The 21,022-nt window shown below is 34.8% G+C and overlaps 1 protein-coding gene across 7 annotated transcripts in view; it reads left to right on the forward strand.

Moving 5' to 3' along the window:
• Positions 1-21,022, forward strand: part of LOC146434699 (sodium channel protein type 1 subunit alpha) — a 91,603-nt gene that overhangs the window by 58,196 nt on the left and 12,385 nt on the right. For all 7 annotated transcript variants that reach the window (XM_085066573.1, XM_085066568.1, XM_085066570.1 and 4 more), the window contains 5 exons: positions 195-677; positions 3,497-3,614; positions 4,367-4,521; positions 6,705-6,878; positions 8,763-8,885. In XM_085066573.1, the coding sequence (XP_084922699.1) occupies positions 195-677; positions 3,497-3,614; positions 4,367-4,521; positions 6,705-6,878; positions 8,763-8,885 (1,053 nt within the window). The remainder of the gene's footprint in view (positions 1-194; positions 678-3,496; positions 3,615-4,366; positions 4,522-6,704; positions 6,879-8,762; positions 8,886-21,022) is intronic.

The following is a 21,022-nucleotide window of genomic DNA, read 5'->3' on the forward strand; positions in this document are numbered from 1 at the left end:
TAGCTTAGTACCTAAAGCAAATGAAATAAGCTTGGTTTTTATGGAGAAGAGAAAAAGTTTTGAGGGTATGTTTTTGGTTGTGGTGAATTATTGGGATTTCAATCTTTGATGTCACTAATAGGACGCTTTTAAATAAAACAAATGTTTTTTTTTTAAATAAAGTTGAGAACATACCTTTTTTAATCTTTCTGCAGGTACTGAACCTATTTTTGGCCTTGCTCTTGAGCTCATTTAGTGCAGACAACCTTGCCGTGACAGATGATGATAATGAAATGAACAATCTCCAAATTGCTGTAGCAAGAATGCAGAAAGGCATAGATTATGTGAAAAGAAAAGCACGTGAATTCATCCAAAAAGCTTTTGTTAAAAAACAGAAAGCTTTAGATGAAATCAAGCCACTTGATGATTTAAACAACAAAAACAGCTGTATTTCCAACCATACAACTGTGGAACTAAGCAAGGACCATGACTATATTAAAGATGCAAATGGAACCACCAGTGGTATAGGCACAGGCAGCAGTGTGGAAAAATACATAATTGATGAGAGTGATTACATGTCATTCATAAACAACCCAAGCCTCACTGTGACAGTGCCCATTGCTGTGGGTGAATCCGACTTCGAAAATCTAAACACAGAAGAATTTAGTAGTGAATCAGACCTGGAAGAAAGCAAAGAGGTATTTAGACATTTTTTGCACTTCTCTCTGATCTTTTGAGGTCTTTGTTATGTGGGATTTTTGTTTGATTATTTGGGGTTGTTTTGTTTTACTTTTCATAAGCCAATGTATTCAATTATTGATCATTTATTTTGACACTTCTTTGTAGATGGGCATAAATGAGTGTATAAAGGAAGGTTTAATTCTTGATTAACAAAAGTGTGAGAAAGAGTTAAAAATTATAGCCTCCAAGAAGGGATAAGAGGCCAGGTAATGGGAGACTAATCTAAGCCATAAAAACTATATATGGTCCATATGGTAGTTGCAACAACTTTTAGAGGACAGTGCCTTAGCTGGAGTATTACTCCACCAGAAACTTTGGTTTGCCTTCTATTACACAGGTCCCATGAGGAGTGTGATGCATCTTTTCCTTGCCTTTGAAAGAGCAGATATAAACCAGAAAACATAGAGATAGTTTATGTAATTCCTTTAGACATGCTTTTAGACATATGAATTATTTTAGATTTTAAAATTGTCAGCTCTTCTAGACCTAGATTCCCATAAAAAGAAGTCTTAACCATAGACTCCCATGTATTTCAAATTCCCTTGGTTGTTAAAACTGAAAAGTACCAACAGATGAAAATATCTACTGTTGCTAAAGGAATGCTAAAGTAGGCTATAAATATAAAGCCTTTTAGAGAACTGTAATTTAAAAAAGCATATTAAGGCTATATCTGTTCCATGAGTTTTCATATGTGGCTCTTTTAGCAAAATAATTTAAATTGATTCAATGACAGAATTTGCAAAACAACTGCACCCTCAATGACTTACTTTGCTGCCATTTTAGTAAAATTAGAAAATTGCTTTTCCAGACACTTAACAGTATTAATTTTCTCACTTGGGAAACCTCAGCCATAACCAGCTAGTTTCCCTTTTGGTAGCAGTGCAGTTTCTTTATAGGACAGCTCATCATTCCCCTTCCATCCAACTGTTGTATTGCTAACATTGCTTCAGATACTCAGTTTTACGGTAGCTGAATTCTTTACCACTGTCCCTTCATGTGTGTAACAGCCCTCTCGTGCTCTCAACAAAAACTCATTGTTAAGCTATATGCAATATTTGGATCCTCCTTCAAGAAAGGAGACCTGTACAAAACAGCCTCTCCCCAGAAAAACCTATTTCAGAGACAGTGATGTTCCCATTTCCCAATTAATATCTGAAGTCTTAATAATTATTTTCCTGTTGCATATTAGCCAAAATAGCTGTAATTAATTTGACTTACACTTCTGAACCACTGCTACAATAAAGGTTCTAAAAATTTATTTTAGCACATTATGAAACTCCCCCAGCACGAAGAATTTCAAAATAAAACATTTAAACAAAGACCCTTTGGAAGAAAACCCATCATCTACTCCCCACAACTACCTTCAAGCTGGCCAGAGCAGTGTTCCAACCCATCACAGAGCAGACAGTCAAACAGAGTGACACCACCTGGTTTATGACTGACCAATGGAGAACTGATCTCATTAAGACATAGATTCAGTTTAGGAAAGCTTAGGAAAGCATGTGCTGCTACCTGTAGGATCAGGGTTACCTTTTAGCCCATTGAAAAAGTGCTTTGACACTTCTGACTTTTTGCTTCCACTGTTTTAATAAGAGGTTTGGTTTTCCTTGTTTGGGGTTTTCTCGTCCTCAGTATCAAAAGGCCTGGTGCCACCTAGCATTGATGAGCCCAAAACCAGATTGTAGCGAGGTGGGGATGGTCTCCTTTCCCAAATAAGAAGTGACAGGATGATGGAATGGCCTCAAGTTGCACTAGGGGAGGTTTAGATTGGCTATTGGGGAACATTTTTCCACTGAAAGGATTGTCAAGCACTGGAACAGGCTGCCCAAGGAAGTGGCTGAGTTGTCATACCTGAAGGTATTTAAAAGATGTGTAGATGTGGCGCCTGGAAACATGGTTTAATGGTGGTCTTGGCAGTGCTGAGTTTGTAGTTAGACTTGGTGATCTATATTCAGTTGTTTCGTTATTTTGTTTAACATACATCTTTAAATATATTTCCTTCACAATTTTGCCTCAGTTTCAGCCACAATACCAAACAGCTAGATTGCAACTGGGTTCCAGCTGCACGTTAGAATGTGCTACAAGAGTTTTTTTAGAATGAGAATTAGGTTGCATGCATTCTTTGGGTTTTTTAAAATTTGGTTTCCACCTCATGCTTCTCTCTCTTTATGCGTATCATGTTACTGGAAATCTGTTGGTAAAACACAACCTGATTTTTTAATGGGCTTAAACAACCTCAGCTTTATTGTATGCAGATTCTGCTTCACTCTGAGCTGGACTTTCAGCAATCTTAATCTGGAATTACTAACCTCTGAAGTATGGCCTTTTCTCTGCTTTTTTCCCCCATTCCTCTGAGCTCCCACCTCATTTATGTACTTATTTTTAGACTTTTTATTTTTAGATTTTCAGTAGACACTACTAATTCCTTCTTATTTGTTTTATCTTCATTATTTCTATGTAGGTCAAGAGATCATTACCACTTTTGGCTTGTTGTGGTCATAAATCTTCGCAGATTTAGCATCATAACCCATATTTTTAAGTTTAAAGCATAATTTTATTTAAAATCTGATCTATTACTGATATACCTTCTATTTAATGGATTCATACAGTGCAGGAGGAAAACCAGACTGTATAAATTTCACACGTTTATCAAAAATTTGCTTATGTGGAATTCTAGAACATTACCAAACATTGTCCAATTTACTTATTCCAGAATCAAATAATATTTGCCTTAAAATTATATACTGTGCATTTGTGATGCTTCTTTCCTTTACAGAAGTTAAATTCATCTAGTTCATCTGAAGGGAGCACAGTTGATATTGGACTTCCTGCAGAAGAACAACCAGAAGCTGAACCTGAAGAAGCCCAGGAGCCAGAGGCCTGCTTCACAGAAGGTATTTGGAACAAAAATGCTACTAATACTTTATTAATCAAATTACAGACTAATTTTCTATGTACACTAAGTATTAAGATTTATGAATCATATTACCTTATTCTCTGGAAATTTTACATTGAAGTTGTAAAACTTGTACTGTAACAGTCTTAGATTCGTCAAGGAAAATACCACTATTTATTACTAGTATTTCTCTATGTAAAAGTCAGCAGCTAAATCATAAAAGCATAAATAAATTAGGGGCACAAGTTAGAGAAATTAGCTGGTGCTGAAAAGCCCAGAACTCAGATAAGAGGCTTAGATCTTTTCATGCAATGAATGCAACATTGTCTGAATTGAGTGGGCTGAACAAAAGAAGGTACAATTTAATATCATTTGCCCATATCTTACTGTATAAACCTACCTAACATTTTGATGAGTTTGTATATTTTAACTCTTACTTTGTATTCTGTAATTTGGCTTCATGTTCTATGGACTTTTATCTTTTTTGTGTGCTGTATTGAGCACTTATTTCTTGATAAATGAGAAATACTTTCTTCTCAATTGTTCATTTAATTGTAAATTCCAATTGTGTCAACATTTGGTTTTTTTCTTTGAAGGAAAAGAAGGTCATCTAGGTGAAAATCTATTGGGTTTTTACTAAATAGCTCAATAGAGATAGCATTGTATCATTAACAGAGTGCATAACCAAAATTAATGCAACTCAACAAAATATCTTTTTTTCCTCCTCTTATTACACACGCTATTCTAAAGGCTGTGTAAGAAGGTTCAAGTGCTGTCAAGTAAGTATAGAAGAAGGGAGAGGAAAGCAGTGGTGGAACCTTAGAAAAACTTGCTTCAGGATTGTCGAACACAACTGGTTTGAGACTTTCATTGTCTTTATGATTCTCCTCAGTAGTGGAGCTCTGGTAAGTAAAACATGAACAGAATGTTGTCAAGTTGTCAGAAAACTCCTTAAAAGTTTTGTCTTCTAACATTGTTTTAACACAATTCCATGTCTTCAAATGACAGGACTAATTTTTACACAGGCCTTGGAAAAAATGGCAAAAAAAGTCTCTTCTCGACAATATGCAAAAAAAAAAAGTGATTAGAGAGAGCCTAACTCCATTGCTGGAAGTGTCAGTGACATGCCTCAGGCAGAGAGGAACAACATGTGAAGAAGAGAACATATTAAACTTTGTTATTTGAGTTTGTTCTTTCATTTCACCGCTGTTAACTGATGTAGCTCAGCGAAAAGGACTGTCACTCTTGAAGTGTTTGGAACTATAATGGCATAAACAGTTCACAACACCTTGCAAGGGCCAGGGCTGGCTTATGCAGTCCTACAAATGCTGTGTGCTATAAAGATGTGTTTTATATATATATATAAATGTGCTATAAATGCTGGTAGCAAAAAAGCCAAGACTGTATGGGTTTTTTTGCTTCCTTTCTAAGAAAAAGTATTTATTATTTAGACCGATTACTCATGTAGACTGAAGGAACATGTGTAAAAACATTAATTGCTTTAACAAGCATTCAAGGGCAGAATAAACAGAAGCCAACCATAATACAAACCTATAACAATAAATGGAATAAACCATGACAATAATATGTTTTTTTCAAAAATACAAATGACAAAGCTCAAGTCTAAACCAATGAATTGTGGTTCATGGAACCAAGTGGAGAAAAACTGCAGTGACAGGAATTTAAATGAAAAAAAAAGTAGTAGAAAGAGATCTTAAAAAGGTGAATTTCTATTACTGTATTTAGAGGAAATTTGAGACAAGATCTTACTACCTCATGTTTGTGAGCCTAAGGTGTGTCATTCACTGCCCCTTTGCTTTGTGAAAATGTTTCAAAGACCATGGGCTGGCCCAGGCCTCGGGAGATGTGGAACTCCACCCTCCCTTTAAAGTCTTTTGTGGTAGTGGAAAGGTGTCAGTATCTGCCAGCACTGTGTCCCCATAGTCACCGCAAGGCCATGCTCCAGGCGAATCTCCCAGGCAGGAAATGCGGCAGGCACAGGCAGGATGCTGGCAAAGCCCTCCGCAGGGCACTCGGGCAGGGAGCAGTCACACTGCTGCTCAGCCTCGGGCATCCTCCACCTGTGCTAACCAAATGACATGTGCTGACTTCCCATTTTAGTGAATATATGTGAGTGCCAGCCACCATAGTGCCTGATCTAAGTAACCACAAGTACTGCTACACACACCTTAGCTTGGTGACTGACACACAAACACTGATAATTTCAACTGGCAGATCTCAAGTGATTCAAAAGCAGGCTGAGTAAAAGTGAATGTTAGCATCAATAAATATCAAAGTCTCTGCATGCTAGCATATCATTCCAGTTCTTTCAGTCAGATGAAATCAGTCAGTCTCCATAATAAATAATAGCATAATTGAAATTTGAAAGCAATTAAGGAGAAAAATTTTAAAGAATTTATGAAAAGCAGGAGTTTTGTTTTTTCCAAGTGCCTAAAAATGAGAATATAAAAAGTGTAAATAACATAGTAAGGAGCTCAGAAATTTTATGTATCTCATAAGATGTGAATAATGAAGCAGATAATTGATTTTTTTTTTTTTTAAGAAAGTAAGAACTTACAATTTATAATTTAAAATTTTCAGGAAGCTGGAGGACATAAAAACAGAAGGTAGATTTTATTATTGTCATTGTCCTGAAAATTTTACAGCTATGGCCCTGGGCTTTGAAATTGGGTTTATCTAATATACAAGCCAAATGATCTCATTAGAATTCAGTCCAAGCACAACACTTTGCAGAATCAATTCTATTTTTCAGTATGGAATATGATCTGAGAAGAATAATTCACTATCAGCAAGAAATAAATTTTTAAAAATCTCTGACCAGTGGAGTGGTTGCTATGTAATATCTGCTTCTTGCTCTTGTGAGCTGGAAAATATATTTCCATAGGGAAAAAAAAAAAAGGTATATGCTGAGTTAGCAGAAAAAGAACCATTCGATACAAATTACATACCCTTGCCTTTTCTTGAAGATTATTTCCTTTATTTGTTGCCATTTTTGGTTTGTTGCATTACGACATGAAGTATGTGCAGTAACAAAAAATAATGTATCTTTGAATGTTTATACTCACAGGCTTTTGAAGACATATATATTGAACAACGTAAAACTATCAAGACCATGCTGGAATATGCTGACAAGGTCTTCACTTACATCTTCATTCTGGAAATGCTGCTGAAGTGGGTGGCCTATGGCTATCAAACATATTTTACTAATGCCTGGTGCTGGCTGGACTTCCTGATTGTCGATGTATGTAGTGCATTTCCTACGTGACACTTTCATTTTTATCTGACTATTTTTTAAATTGCTTTCTCTGCAATTATAACATCTGTTAATGCCAACTAATTTACTTTCCAATTTAAAAAGTAAGGTAGCTGGAAAAATTCCGTGTTTCTCTGTCTTTCACTTAATGCTTGCAGCACTGCCTTGCTGTAGCACAGAATGAAGAAAGACTGGAAGGTCTCCTGGCAAGAAAAGGCCCTGACATGGTAGTCCCACAAGCAGTTAGAGGGTTTATCCCAGCAGTGCTGTTCAGAGGTCATGCTGCCCTGCATTCTGGTCTGTGCTTCTCGCTCCCACCTTCAGATCCAGCATCCCTCCTGCTGTGGGATAGGTTGAATCCAGCATTTAGATGGGTGTCTGATCCACCAGACATCAGACACACATCTGAATGAAAACTCCTCTGGCAAGAAAACAGACACTATGTCCACAAATTTCAGCATATGGATAAATTAGAGTTCTACAAGGAAAGCAAGATATATCGCTAGCACTGGTAGTGTGGCTTACGCAGTATTGAAGCCCAGCAAATATTACTGAACTTACAGTCTTCACAGCCATGTTTGAAATCTTTGCTGCAAGGGTTATCTTATAGTTCTGGCACTTCTGTACAGTGCTGTGATGTGGGAGAGAACATTTCTTGATGTTCCTTTTCTAAACTAATTTCCTCTAATATTTGACCTTATTTAAATCATAATATCCCAGACAGCCTTCTTGTGAATGCGAGAATTTGAATACATCATTATGGGAAGGTATAGTACATATTCAAATGTCTGAATTAGCTCATGATAAGTGCTGAATTTACACATGTGGATATTTTCTTTAATTTTGCTTTTGATTATGGCGGCTTGAAGGGTTTCAGTAATATGAAGAATGTGCTGGAAAAACAAATTCAGATTTCAAAAGAACCTAGTTTTGTGGGTTGCTAGAGCTGCTGAAAAGTTCGAAAATGCTATTAACTTTTAAAAGCTAAAAATTTCACATATAATGCTTGTTTTTAAATACAAGCACAGTCCTGGAGTTCTCTTCACCTGATACGTTGTTCCTTACAATGAAAGAGTACATGAGAACATTATGCTATTTTTGGCCCAATAAATACTTAAGGAATTAGAACAGCATAATGAGGGAACATTTAGGGGAACTAGGAAACAAACAGAAAGTAATGTTTTGGACAGGAGCCATAGAAAATGTGGAGAATGTGGTATTTCACACTGAGGTAGTGTAGGGACATGGAATATTTAAAGGCCTTTATCAAGTTCTTTCACCTATAGAACTGTTCTTATAAAGTCTTAGAAACAGCATAGTCCACGTTAATATCAGCTTGTAAGGCACATAATTTCAGCAGTCAGGCAAAAGTATTAGTTAATATAACTGACTATAGCAAAAATAATCCTTTTTACTAATTTTCAGAGAAGCAATGCCGTTCTGTGGCCCATGTATTAGTTCAACACAAACTTGAGCAATCAAATAGACATTATTAACCATAATTTTTGATCCCAACATAATTTTAAAACAAAGAAAAAATGAGAGCAATACCAAAATTTACCAAATCTTTACCAAAATTGGTAAAAAGGAGAGATTAATTTGGGGTTTATGGTTTTAAATGTCCTCAAATCAGTAGCAAAGGATGAAATTCAGAAGTATTAATGTTTTAAAATATCACTTATGTTATTTTTGTTTGTTTACTTATTCTTCTTTCATATTGCTTCTTTCTTCTTTTTTTTACTTGAAAGACTCCCTATTCCTGAAGAAAGTGATCCAAAATTAGAGTCTTCTAAAGAAGTGTATATCTCACATCTATGGTATGTAAAGCAGTATGTACAATATAATAATTTTTACTTTCCTGTTTTCATATAGGTCTCTTTGGTTAGCTTAACAGCAAATGCATTGGGTTACTCTGAACTTGGTGCCATTAAGTCCCTTAGGACACTAAGAGCTTTGAGACCTCTAAGAGCTTTGTCACGATTTGAAGGCATGAGGGTAAGACAACATGAAAGAATCTGAAACTATGCATGCATAGAAAGAATACATGCATGCAGAACAAGGAATGACAAATCCATGCAGAAAGGCTGCACTATCTTTTTATCGCATATCTTTTACTAACAGATAAGCAAAAAGCTTCATCAATTCACCTAAATCCATATGCAGTATCACATAGAATTTACATTCATTAAGGTTACTTTACTTTCTAGCCAATCTCAGGAGTTTTCCGTATGAGTCCTTGAAATTTCCAACTATGAACTCTCTTAACAGAGTCTCAATAATAAATAAAAGTAACAAAATTGTATTAATTTTTGTTTACTGATAAACATATTACAATATTTATACAAGAATCTAATTTAACCTTAGTTAACAAAGATATCTTCTGCTAGAAACTGAAATCCTTTATTTTTCATTTTATTTGATAAACCCCCTTTAATCTAACCCCACTGAATATTATTAGGTGATACTACAGACATATTCATACCCACTAGTGGTTTAAATTTATTTCTGAGTTTGGCTGACCTAAAAGCAAATCAAGTTATTTGATTCCTCTATGAAGTTATTCTTTTTGTAATGTAAATGCTTTTTTAATTTCGACTAATCTCTATTCAATATTCAATACAATGTATATAAGGTTATTTCTTGCTACTCTGAGTAACTTAGAGGCCCTGCTTACTGTTCATCTCACTCAAGAAGGCATTTTAACTTATTTTTTCATTTGTTTATACCTTCTGTTCCTTAAAGCCACTGAATACAAACTAACTCTATATGCATGTCAATGAAATATGTTTTAAGAGAATGCTTTTTCCTGCTTCATGGAAACATAAGAGGAAACAATGCCTAATAAATTTCAAGTCAATTATAAACCAGTGGAATAGTCTGGAATCTACAGTCTGAAAAATCTATAGAAAGAAATCTAAGATTAGTGAAGTCAAACAGAGGATTTGAATTCTGTTCCTGAAATTGTATTCAGCAGACTACCTATCTCTACTTCAGACTGCAGCAGAAAATACATCACTAACCAGTGATTACTAGATAAATAAATTTCAGCTTCATGCAGAAAATTGACTTTTAACAGTTTTCTCCTTATTTGAAACTCATGAACTGATATTCAGCAGGGTAAGAGCTGGTCCAGTACTACAGAATGTGCAACTATTTGATTTAGCCATTTTTCTCTTTGTCTTTCTTTGTACACACTGTTCATGAACATTCAGATAAATGTATGTGTTTTTGTGCAGAGAAATGTTGGGAAACTGCTATCAGCTTTACTTTTTTAATCATGTTCTGGTCAGCTGCAGGAGGACTGGGAGACCAGTACAGATATCACACAGGGAGAAAAAAAATGCAGCTCTTAAAATGATATTGTGAAAAAAGGTCATTTCTAGAAAGATAATGTCAAAATTGATTACCAAATGTTTTATTTAATTTTTCTATATCTTTACATGATTGCCTTAGTAAGTTTTCCACTTACAAGATTTAGGATATTCATGCTTAAGGTACCTGTTATTTGAAATCTATTGACTGCTTTCCCTTATTTCTTGCTGAATAACTATGAAACTATGCCAGAAGCCCAATCATAAGATAGAATTTCTGCTACACAACATGAATAATTAATGAGCAATTTACTGTGTAGGAATCACAGACAAACTTGGAAAAGCAAAAGGGTTTTAGCTCTGTCCTCCAATATCAATGACAGCCAATGTAGTACCTGATTCCAGTCACTTGGCAAATTTGACTGGCCAAATATATATAGGCCTTATAGTTACTACTTGCACTTCTGAAATTGTTTTTTCTCCCAAAGGACTTGGCAAGCATTCAAAACAGTTCACTGACAGTTGTTGAAATTACTTTTTGAATGACTCACGAACAGTAAAAAAATAAATAATTGACCAGCTCATAAGACTATAGTCAAATTGCAGTCTTGTCAGAACCTGAGTTCATTTCATAAGAGCTCCTAAAACGAGATTCTTTTCTCTGTCTACAGAAGGTAAAAAGAAATCATCTTTTTTTTTTTTGCTTTCTTATATTGCCCACACCTACACTTAGCTGTGATAAAACAAGCTGAGTTTTTATTCCGCATGTATTTAAATTTTTTATGTTTACCCATGTTGAAAACTGTGCAAATTTTGCATTGAAAATGTAAAATATCATAAGTATTCCCCAATTCTGTGTATATAAAGAACTCTGCATCATTTTGTAAAACAATTTGCCAGGTACTCAACTACTTTATTTCAATCAATGTTTTTCTTAAGTAAGTTTATCATTCTGGTGAATCAGAAGAATGCAGTATTTTACTGTCAGTAAATACTAATGACTATTCTAATGACATTTCACATATCAAGTTACATTCTTAGAAGTCTTCAGCTATACTCTTTAGTTACAACTTACTTTTATAATTGTGCTGTTTCATAAATGGGATAAATTTTCTTTCCAAAGTGAATGTAAGATATATGAATCACTTGCAGCAAAAGAGGGTACAAGTGATCCATAGCTTGTGCTTGCCTTAAGCACAGAAGTGAATTTTGCCATATTAAAGGCATTTAGAATATCTGCTATATCAGTATACTTAATTGTGAGAAATATTAATACTTTTTATATTGAATCTCAAAACCAACTCCACCCAGATGCTGGAAGGCAAAGTAAAGGATTGCTTTAATTTAATTTAAATTTCTGTCTTAGGGTTTATATTCTCATCTCAATTAGTGTATGTACTAAGCAGAAGTAGCTGCAAACTGAGATTTGAATATACCCATTGCTTTTTGTTTAGCTTTTTAGTACTTGCAATATAATGCTTTTGCGCTAGTTCTGAATTGGTATGCTACCTGTAAATGTAGAATACTGAGTACATTGCTTTGCTGAGTTAGAGAATTAAGTGACAATAAAGCATGCATTTGTGTCTAATTTCACAAAATGAAGCATGTCATGCCGTGCTTGATTTATTTATTAGAGAAATAGTAGAAGGCAGCAAACAATCTGAAATCCACTTGCACTTTCAGTTTTGCATGCCTTATGCATATTTCTGGCTTATGGCTTTAAACATTTACTGTATTTCAAATTTCCAGTCCAATTACATATTTTTTAAAAATAAATTAGAGTATTTGATGTCTTAAATATCCTCTAAAATTCAATGGCTATTCCTTAGATTCCCTTATCAGTAAAGTGACAATGAGGCATTTTCAAGAGTACTCAAAACTCCATTAGTATGAAACATTTCTCATATAACTGAGTTATAAAACAGCATCAAGTGTCTGTCATTACAGATTCACAACTAATAACAGGCTATATATTTCTATTTCATATAGGATACATTTCAGCTTGTGTGGGGTGGACCACAGGTTCCTCCCCTTATCTGTATTATGGGTACAGTATTTCCCCCTTTTCTACCCTTAAAGAATACAGTCTGAGTAATCATTACATTGTATATTAAGGGTTAGGAGGAGAGACAAACTTATCTGCAGATCCCAGTACCAGCAAAACTAGATTCTGTATATTCATCCTACACTGCTTCTCAATTGCCTTAAATGTTTGGAAATATTTCTTTGAAATTTTTTATTAAAGAAAAAAACATGAAAACTTATGAGCAAATCAGTAATTTCATTTAGTTTCTGGAGTCCTTTTTGCAGGACAAAGGTACCTCAGCTATTTTAAGATTTTCAGTTGCTTTTTTAACAGATAAAAATTGGCTTTCTTTAAAAATTTGAATCTGGCTTTTACAATGTTTTGGAAAAATCTATGCTTTACCCTGTTACTCAATTTATAGCCATATATATTCAAAATAACCTGTAGAAAGTTTTGAACATTACTCTTAATACCTTAAACACACTCCAAAATACTGTGATCTGAATAATCACAACTACAGATATCTATATAATTGCACTCTAAATTTTTGCACAATTTTAAGCACCCTATATGTTAGATTAAGTAAATCACTCCAAGTGTATGCACACAACATATAGCATATAAAATCCCTTCTTGGAATCTAAATTCAGTCTTCTTTGTCTTGTGTTGGAAACTAGTTTTTGTAATTTTTTATAAAATTCCAGTAAGAGTCTTATCTTTCTTGGGATTTCAAAATGTCCTGCAGGAGACCTGTCAGTGATATAAAAATTTCAGATTCGTTACAATCATTAGAAAAATCCACTTCTTAGAACTACAACCCTTGCAAGAACCAACTGCAGGAGGGTATCATTAGTGCAGGGTTTTTATAGCTTCAGTGCAAATGATGGATCAGTATCAACCATGTTCAACATAAATTTAGCATCTTATCTCACAGTTAAGAATAATGTATTCACTTTCAAGAAAGTGACTGAATATTTTCTGCAAATTTCTCTTAAAAATACAGAAATATATTTTGTTGATCTAAGGATTATGCACTTGGAAGGATTTTTTTGAGGACTGTGATCCTATTCATTACGTTTGAGTCTTTAGGAAAGTCTGTTAGATGTTTTATGTCTCCTGAAAGGCAATTAAAATATTTATAAACTTTGAAGCCTCACTATACAGGTGTTCATAAATCATATAGGAAACATGTCAGTATATTTTTTAGACTGTAATTCTGCAATTAGAAGAGAACTTTTGAAGAGCTATCATATATAATTGAAACCCTTTTTTTCCAGATTTCTATTTATTGTATCTTACAGAAAATACTTACTTTCAGGATCAAAATTTAATGAAATTTCTAAGGGATATAGTTTTCATTTTAATTGAACATGTTACAGGGCATGTAAAAGTTAATAACATTTCATTAATGCAACAAGGAGGGCAAAAAGTTGGAGTTTTTCTCGCTGCATCCAGTGAAATATGGAGACACTATTACCACATCAAGTAATTGCTCTGTTTTCATGCACATGTCTCTTTACAATATTTACCAGGTCTTCTCAAACAAATGGAGCCATGTGATTTATTTCTTGGCAGACAATTACTGTATTTTATCAAACAGTATGTTAAATTATGTCTTTTCTTCCATGTTGCCATCAAAAGTACTTTTTGCATGCTTGAGTTCTGGTAAGAAACAGAATCAGGCTGCTCCAGAACCTCCAGTCATTAAATCCAACAGTGTAGCTTGCTTTTAATAGACTGTTATGTGAATAACAAATACTTGGGTTGCTACTTTAAACAAGTTAAATTTTCTAATGAAAGCTAGAAGAGAACTGTAGAATCATCTAGCTGAATCTCTCTGCTAACAGTTGTGGCATTCCAAGATATAAACTCATCACCCAATAGCATGAAATTTCTCCAGCACCAAGCATTATAAAAGTTTGTGTGTCATTTGAGAAAGTATTTTGCTTTCTTTGAAGACAAAATTCACTATCAGAAGCATTATTCAGTCAGATGCACTTGTACAGTAACAGTTACAGAAAAGTAGAAAATACAGTAATTGGCTTGTTCTGGGAGTGATTTTCCTCTCTTCTGAGATCTTTTGTCTCTTACTTCAGCTTTATTTGTTCATTACTGTTCAGATTAAGAATTACTTGTAACTCCTAGACAGGTCTCTTTGCTTCTTTCCACCTGCCTGTCTTTGCATAGTCTCATTAAAATTCAACTTTTATTTACAATCACTGCTTTAAATGGTATTCCTCTAATAATCTTCACTGTATATTTCCAACACTGTCTACATTTTATTCAAAAAAATGAAGGCATTGTCATAAATAACTGTTTTCAATTTGTTCACAAGAGGTGCTTCTCATGCCTAGCACCGACAAAAGGCACTCATTGTTTCTTTCAGGAGACAACCTTTTTTGCTTTTTAAAAAAAATGGATTTAAATACTAGTATAGTCCCACTATCATAATTTACTTCTACAAACTTTTGGTTTACTAATTTTTAGTGATCATGACTTAAAGATAAATATTAGTTTGCTAGAATAAAGGGTTTTCTATTTTTTCAATTTTCTTATAACTTTTCTAAACATTTTTCTAAATGTTATTTAATTCTGGCATCACATAATCCTAGATCATGTTTTTAAGAATAAAATATATGTATGCACATAGAATTAAGGCAAACTGTGTAGCAAAGGTGGAATCTAGTTCTTTTACTACATACCACTTAATGGCAAAATTCATAAATTGCCTGTAATATGGGTTGGGAGATAGATAAGAGACAAAGACAGACTCTTTTCAGATGTGCACAGTGATAACGAGACAAAAGAATGTAAATTGGGTTACAGGAAATTCTTGTTTGATAGAAGGGGTTTTAGGGAGGTTTGTGGTTTTATTTTTTTAATTTGGGGGATGAGGGTATTTGATTTTTATTTTGGTGGTATTTTTTGTGTTGGTTGGGATTTTTTTTTTTTAGTGAGGTAAATACTGGAACAATGCAGTGTAGTTAGTGGATTATAGATCATACATTTGTAGCAACATGGTGCATGGTGTACCACTCTGATTTCTATTTGTGGGACAAAGTTATGAAAGTTAGTTTCTTGCAAGAAATGCATTAGGATAAAATAGAGAGGAGTAATTAATTGAAAATGAGAAAGTTTTAATAACTTGGATTAATCTATATTTTTAGATTTCTAGAATCTAAAAATTCTACTAGTTCCTCCCTAATCATTATTTGGATCATATCAAGTAGGTTGCTCTTTCTCTCACAGATATACTTAATTTTCATCCACTGTTGTCTCTCCAGCCAGTTCATAGCTGATCATCAAGTATATGCAGCATGCTTCTTCCCAGGGTACCATTCCAAGCTGCTCAGTGAGAAAATATGTAGTTTTGAGGTAAAGGAATTATTGCAATCTCTTGCTCTCTCAATTCCTTCTCTCTCTTTCTTCCTATACCATTCTGTCCTCATCTGCTAGACTGCAATTATCACATATGTCTATTACCTGATATAAACATTGATAAAATGGGATAAATTTTCATTATTATCTGTGAGTAAAAATCCCATCTACATTACTGCAGTGGCAATGTACATGCACTTTATCCCTTCGACATAAATAACTTTAATCCTTAGATAGCCATTGTGTGACTCGACAGTAACGAGGGCGACCACAAAACACAGCTGAAATGCAAAGAGTAGATTTATTTCATTACCTTGCTAACAGTGCTGGGAGGCAGACACACATGGGGACACAGGCTCCCTTCTGATGGGGACACAGGCTGCCTTCTCATGGGGGCATCAGGGCCTGCAGCCTGCCCCAATATATGCAAGGGTTTCACACATGTTCAGCTTATCACAATGCTGTGCTTTTATGATCTCTCTCTGTCTCCCAGTAGGAGGGTCAAGCATGTCTGTGAGAGTGTATTACCTCTACACAGGAATTCCACTTCTCAAACCAGGCAGAGGATAAATAACACTAGACATAATAAATGAAGTTTTCCCACTCTGACGTGTTTAGCATTCCCAGCTGCAAGTTCACTTTGAGAGAAACTATTCCCTCCTCACCAAATCTTCCAGTTTTAACCTTTCTCTCCCTACAGCCATACATCCCTCAATTCAGCTCCATGTATACACTTAGATGAGATAGGGTATCTCATGTGGGAATATTTTTCCTGTACTGCATCACTAGTTATCTTCCTTCATGGGCACCTCCAAACCTCACACTAAGCAACTGTGGCAGAGATCCCAGAGCCTCTGCTGAGGGTCAGTCTTAATTCTCTGCACTGGGCAGTGTTTTTATCCTGTCTGCTGGTCTATAGGTCTACTACTTCCATTGCTTTTGTGACAAACATTTTCAACTTACTTAGCTGCTCCTAAATTAAGTCGCATAACCATTTCCTCCAATCCTACTGACTTTCTGCTGTGTTATGACTTATAGAAGTGGCTCCTCAAACTTCAGAGAAAGGCAGTTTCCATCATTGATTTTATAGTGCCAGAGAGAACAGAAAGCATTATTACAGCATCAGGTAGTGCTAATCTTTTTGATGCAGGGATGGGCTTTCTTCATGGTCTGCCTCAGATGCTCTTTTGATCCCCTGACTGGGAAAGTTACTGTATTTTTACATACAGTTACTATGTCCTTTCCTCCCTTGCCTCAACTCTTCCACAGTTCAAGAGAGAATACACCTGTCCCTGACTTGATACCCACGTGGTCAAGTCAGTGTGTTTTCAGAATCTTCTAGACTCCCCTGTGTGTTGTCCTCCAGGTCCTTCACTATGGGAACATGTTAAATTCAGATCCCATCTGTCACCTTTGCCTCCATCCCTGTCCATTCATGGTGCATCTCCTGCACATTCCAGCAATCTTACCTGTGTGGTGCACCGAGAATCTAAACCAATGTCTCCCTGCTCATTTCACCACCTCTCAGTGCAAATGTTCTCTCCAGCAGCTCTTTAGGAACTTTTCTTTTTTAAGCATAAAATTATGAAGTTGACACCTTCCAAGTGGAGACAAATAAACTACTTTTTAATTTTAAGTAGAAAGAATGTTCCAGACACAGTCCTGTAATCTCCCTTTCCATCCCAAAGATGGTCACTTCCTCCTCATTTGCACCAGGAACAGAGCTTGGAACTTTACAGAATCTGCAAAAGTTATGGTAAAAGTGGATAAGAACTACTAAAGAATTTTCCTTGTTTATTTCAGGAGGCCCTGATGTATCCATTACTCAGCTCCAATGTAGGAATTCCTGAAAAGTCTGTGGTGGCTGAGGTGCCAGAATCTACAGAAAATACTTTCCTCTGGCAACTAAAATACATTTATATCTCACAATGTGTTCAGCTATGTCCCTCACAGCAGGGCTCAATCTAGTCTTTATTCCTACAGCAGGGATAAGCTGGTGTTTTGTACAATCCTCATTCTACACATTTAAACAGTTCTGACAGCAAAACTGATTTTTTGTCCAGTTTTTGCTGTTTTCTTTGGAGAGTTTTACTTAAGAAGATACAAACAGTAACAATGAAAATAACTGACTACTAATTTGTCTTGACATGGAGTCATATTGGCCAGAAGATAGGACATACAATTAGTATCGCAGTAATTATTTTACCTTATATATAAATCTGATGTTGGAAGATAAATATGTTGGAAATGTAAACACAAAAATTGTGTAATATTTATATGAAATACTGCTTTCTTCTAGAAGAGACATGGTTTCCCACAGTGATTTTTTTTTCCTGGATGAGTGTTGACTGAAATGTAAAATAGTCTAGAGCCCCTTTGTCTTTTTAGGCATCAGATGTTGTTTCTCACTTGTCCCTATTGCTGTTACACCTACCTGAAGCTCTAGGAAGGTGAACAAGCAGAATCAACTTGGGCTTTTGCAGCTTTGCTCACTGGAGTCAGCCTGACCAGCAGCATCCCAGCCTTGAGGAAATGCATAGGTAATTTATAAAAACAAACAATTATGCAAACATATTTTTCCAATTAACGGGCATTATATTCTGTATCAAGAAATAACAGAAATTAGGCCCAAGAGAACAGTCCCTTTAAAAGAAAAAATGCATTTGGAATCATATATATGTGATCCAGATTTCAAGAACAAGCAAAAATAAGAGCTGTAGTTGCCAACATTATTTTAACCCTCTACAGACTCTTTCCAACAAGATGCGAATGACAATTTTTATTTGCTAAATTAACTCATTATGGAATGCTAATTAACCTCTTTTATGGATTCAGTTCACTTTTCAATTGGTTCTCCCTTTCTTCTGTCCATTTGCTGTAACTCATGTGTGTAGGTGTTGTCTGTGTATGTATGGGTGCTATCTTGGATTTTAAGTTAATGTCCTGGTTATCCTGAAGTACCTCATCTAATTCCCAAAGCAAATACAAAAAAAAAAAAAAAAAAAGTAAAACAGAAAACTGCTGTTAAGGCTATTACCTCCAACTGTATGTTTACAAGAAATTAAGACTTCTTCCTAAGGTGGACTTTACTGTCAGCTGAGCATCTGACCAACTTGTAAAAATGCAGTTTTACATTATATATATGATAGGGGAAAGGCTCAACACTTTTGTGGGAAAAAACAGAAAAAGCAATGGAAACAGAAATCAACTTCTAAAAGTTTTAATTTTCTTTTCTTCTTTTCTTAAAAAACCTTCCAGGGGGACTGGATAGCTCAAGGGGTTGGTAATAGGATACAGAGCCTTTCACCTCTAGGTCACCAGTTCGCATCCAGGCCAGGTCAGTAGTGACCAAAAATTGTTACCATTTGATGGGTTTTCAGTGACCTAAATGAAATAAGTTGTTGAAAGCATTGTTGGAACAGTTGCTGGAAGCTGTTCTCTTTTTGTCCAAGAAGATGTGGCTGATCTTTTCATAGTCTCAGTGGTGAGACTGCATTACCTGCTCATCTAAAGAATCAAGACACACTGATGCATTTGGTAGAAATCTTTCTTTCTACAACTATTATCAATTCATAATTGTTGTAACAATTATTGTTGCTGTTAGTATTCTGCTGCCTGTTCTGGATCTGTGCTGTGGTTCAATGGATGTCAGGGTTGTTATAAAGGTAACTGCTACAGGCACTCAATTCATGCAAAACTATTCATGTGAGCACAGGTAACTTTAATTTATTTAAGTTGCAGAACTAAATCCCCATCTTTCTTTCTTGGCATCTTTATTTTCAGGTTTTTCATCAAGATTAAGCAGAGGAATTCAATCAGTGTTACACATCTGGAACATTTTTATGAGTGGGGAGAAAAAAGATAAGACAAACACTAGCTGGCATAGAATTTCAAAGCAGCAATAGTATAATGCAGTGTCACAGATCAGGTCAGACTTGGAACAAATTTCAGAATTTCTAATTCCATTTCTAATTTTTATGTTGTTGTCAGTTCCATTAAGCTAAGTAGGAACAGATTTATCACTGGGATCTTTTAATCACCAAAACTAGAAGCTATAAAATTTTACAAAAAATTAAATAAAGAGCTAAATTAAAAAAAAAATCATGGTTTTATGAAAGATAAGGATTATTCTGTTATAGAAAGGTCTCATTTCTACTATCTGGAAGTGGACGAGACCCTTCTAAATGAAAAGAAAATATGCCCTGAAAATAACATTTCTACCTAAGATCTCTAAACAGATCCTAATGACATTCAGGAGGAGAAGGGGAGGAGGGTGCTGAGTGATGAATAACACAACCACGATATTCCTCTTCCAAAGGCCTTCCAGAGGCTGTGAAATATAGGTAGTAAGACTGAGCAGTTCTCAGCTTGCTCAAAACTATGTTGGTAGTGGGGAGGATGCAGGGAACAGAGATGGACTAAGAAAACTTAATATATTCCAAGTATCCATGCCAATTCTTTCCTGCCCTGCTGCAGGACTTAGATCACTGTGAATCAGAGCTCAACTATATATTTATTTTACCTTCATACCAGCTTCCAAAAGTTTACAGAAGAAAAACGTATAATTTAAAATAAAACTTATAAATGCGAATTAGGAATTGGATACTTAAGGAAAAGTAATTGCTCGTCACAAAAGTTTTGATAACTTTGACAGACACATGTGATTAATTACTCTATATATCAGAACAGTACACCTTTTATCTACATAAGGTTTATTGACATCTTGCCTGCAAGTGTCTGAGAAGGCAACTGGCCAAAAGTAATTTAAAATGCAAAATCAAAAGTTCTAAACATATAATTTTATAAATAAATGAAGGGTATTGCTAACTTAATACATGAAACAAGAAGACTGGAGCTTGAAATAAATTATGTTGATTCAAGTAGATACATATTGCAAACCTGTCTTGCTTTCATATACAAAGAAATTAATCTTTGTTATAATCTTGCATGGAACAATAAGGCAATAAAGTTTTGTATTTAATTCGCGCATAATTCTTTTATGTAGAGCTTAGTTTCTAGATTCATGGCATTTGTTTTCAGCTTAAATTTCATAACTATGTTGATCAAATCTACAGATTGCCATTTTGCTTTAAACATTTTTAAGCTATAATTTCATGCATTTTTAGAATTTTATTATGTCTATATTATTTATTTAGCACATTTTTCTTTTTTATCTAGAACACATCAGTGTCAGGCATCATCTTACTACTGTCAGGTCTTCTATTATGTTTTTCTAATAATTATTTTCATTTTCTCACTTATTTTCTTTTCATTACATGTACTAATGTCGATAATTTAAAAGAATGGTGCAATGCTACAGTTATTAATGTACTGCTTTAAAGTTTATCATATTAGTTTCTGAATAAGAATTTATTAAGGAATGGTGAAACAGTATACAAAAATGTATTGCTGTAAAT

The sequence above is a fragment of the Lichenostomus cassidix genome, chromosome 7 (genome assembly GCF_008360975.1).
Source record: "Lichenostomus cassidix isolate B80296 chromosome 7, HeHo_3.0, whole genome shotgun sequence".
NCBI classification, from domain to species: Eukaryota; Metazoa; Chordata; class Aves; order Passeriformes; family Meliphagidae; genus Lichenostomus; species Lichenostomus cassidix.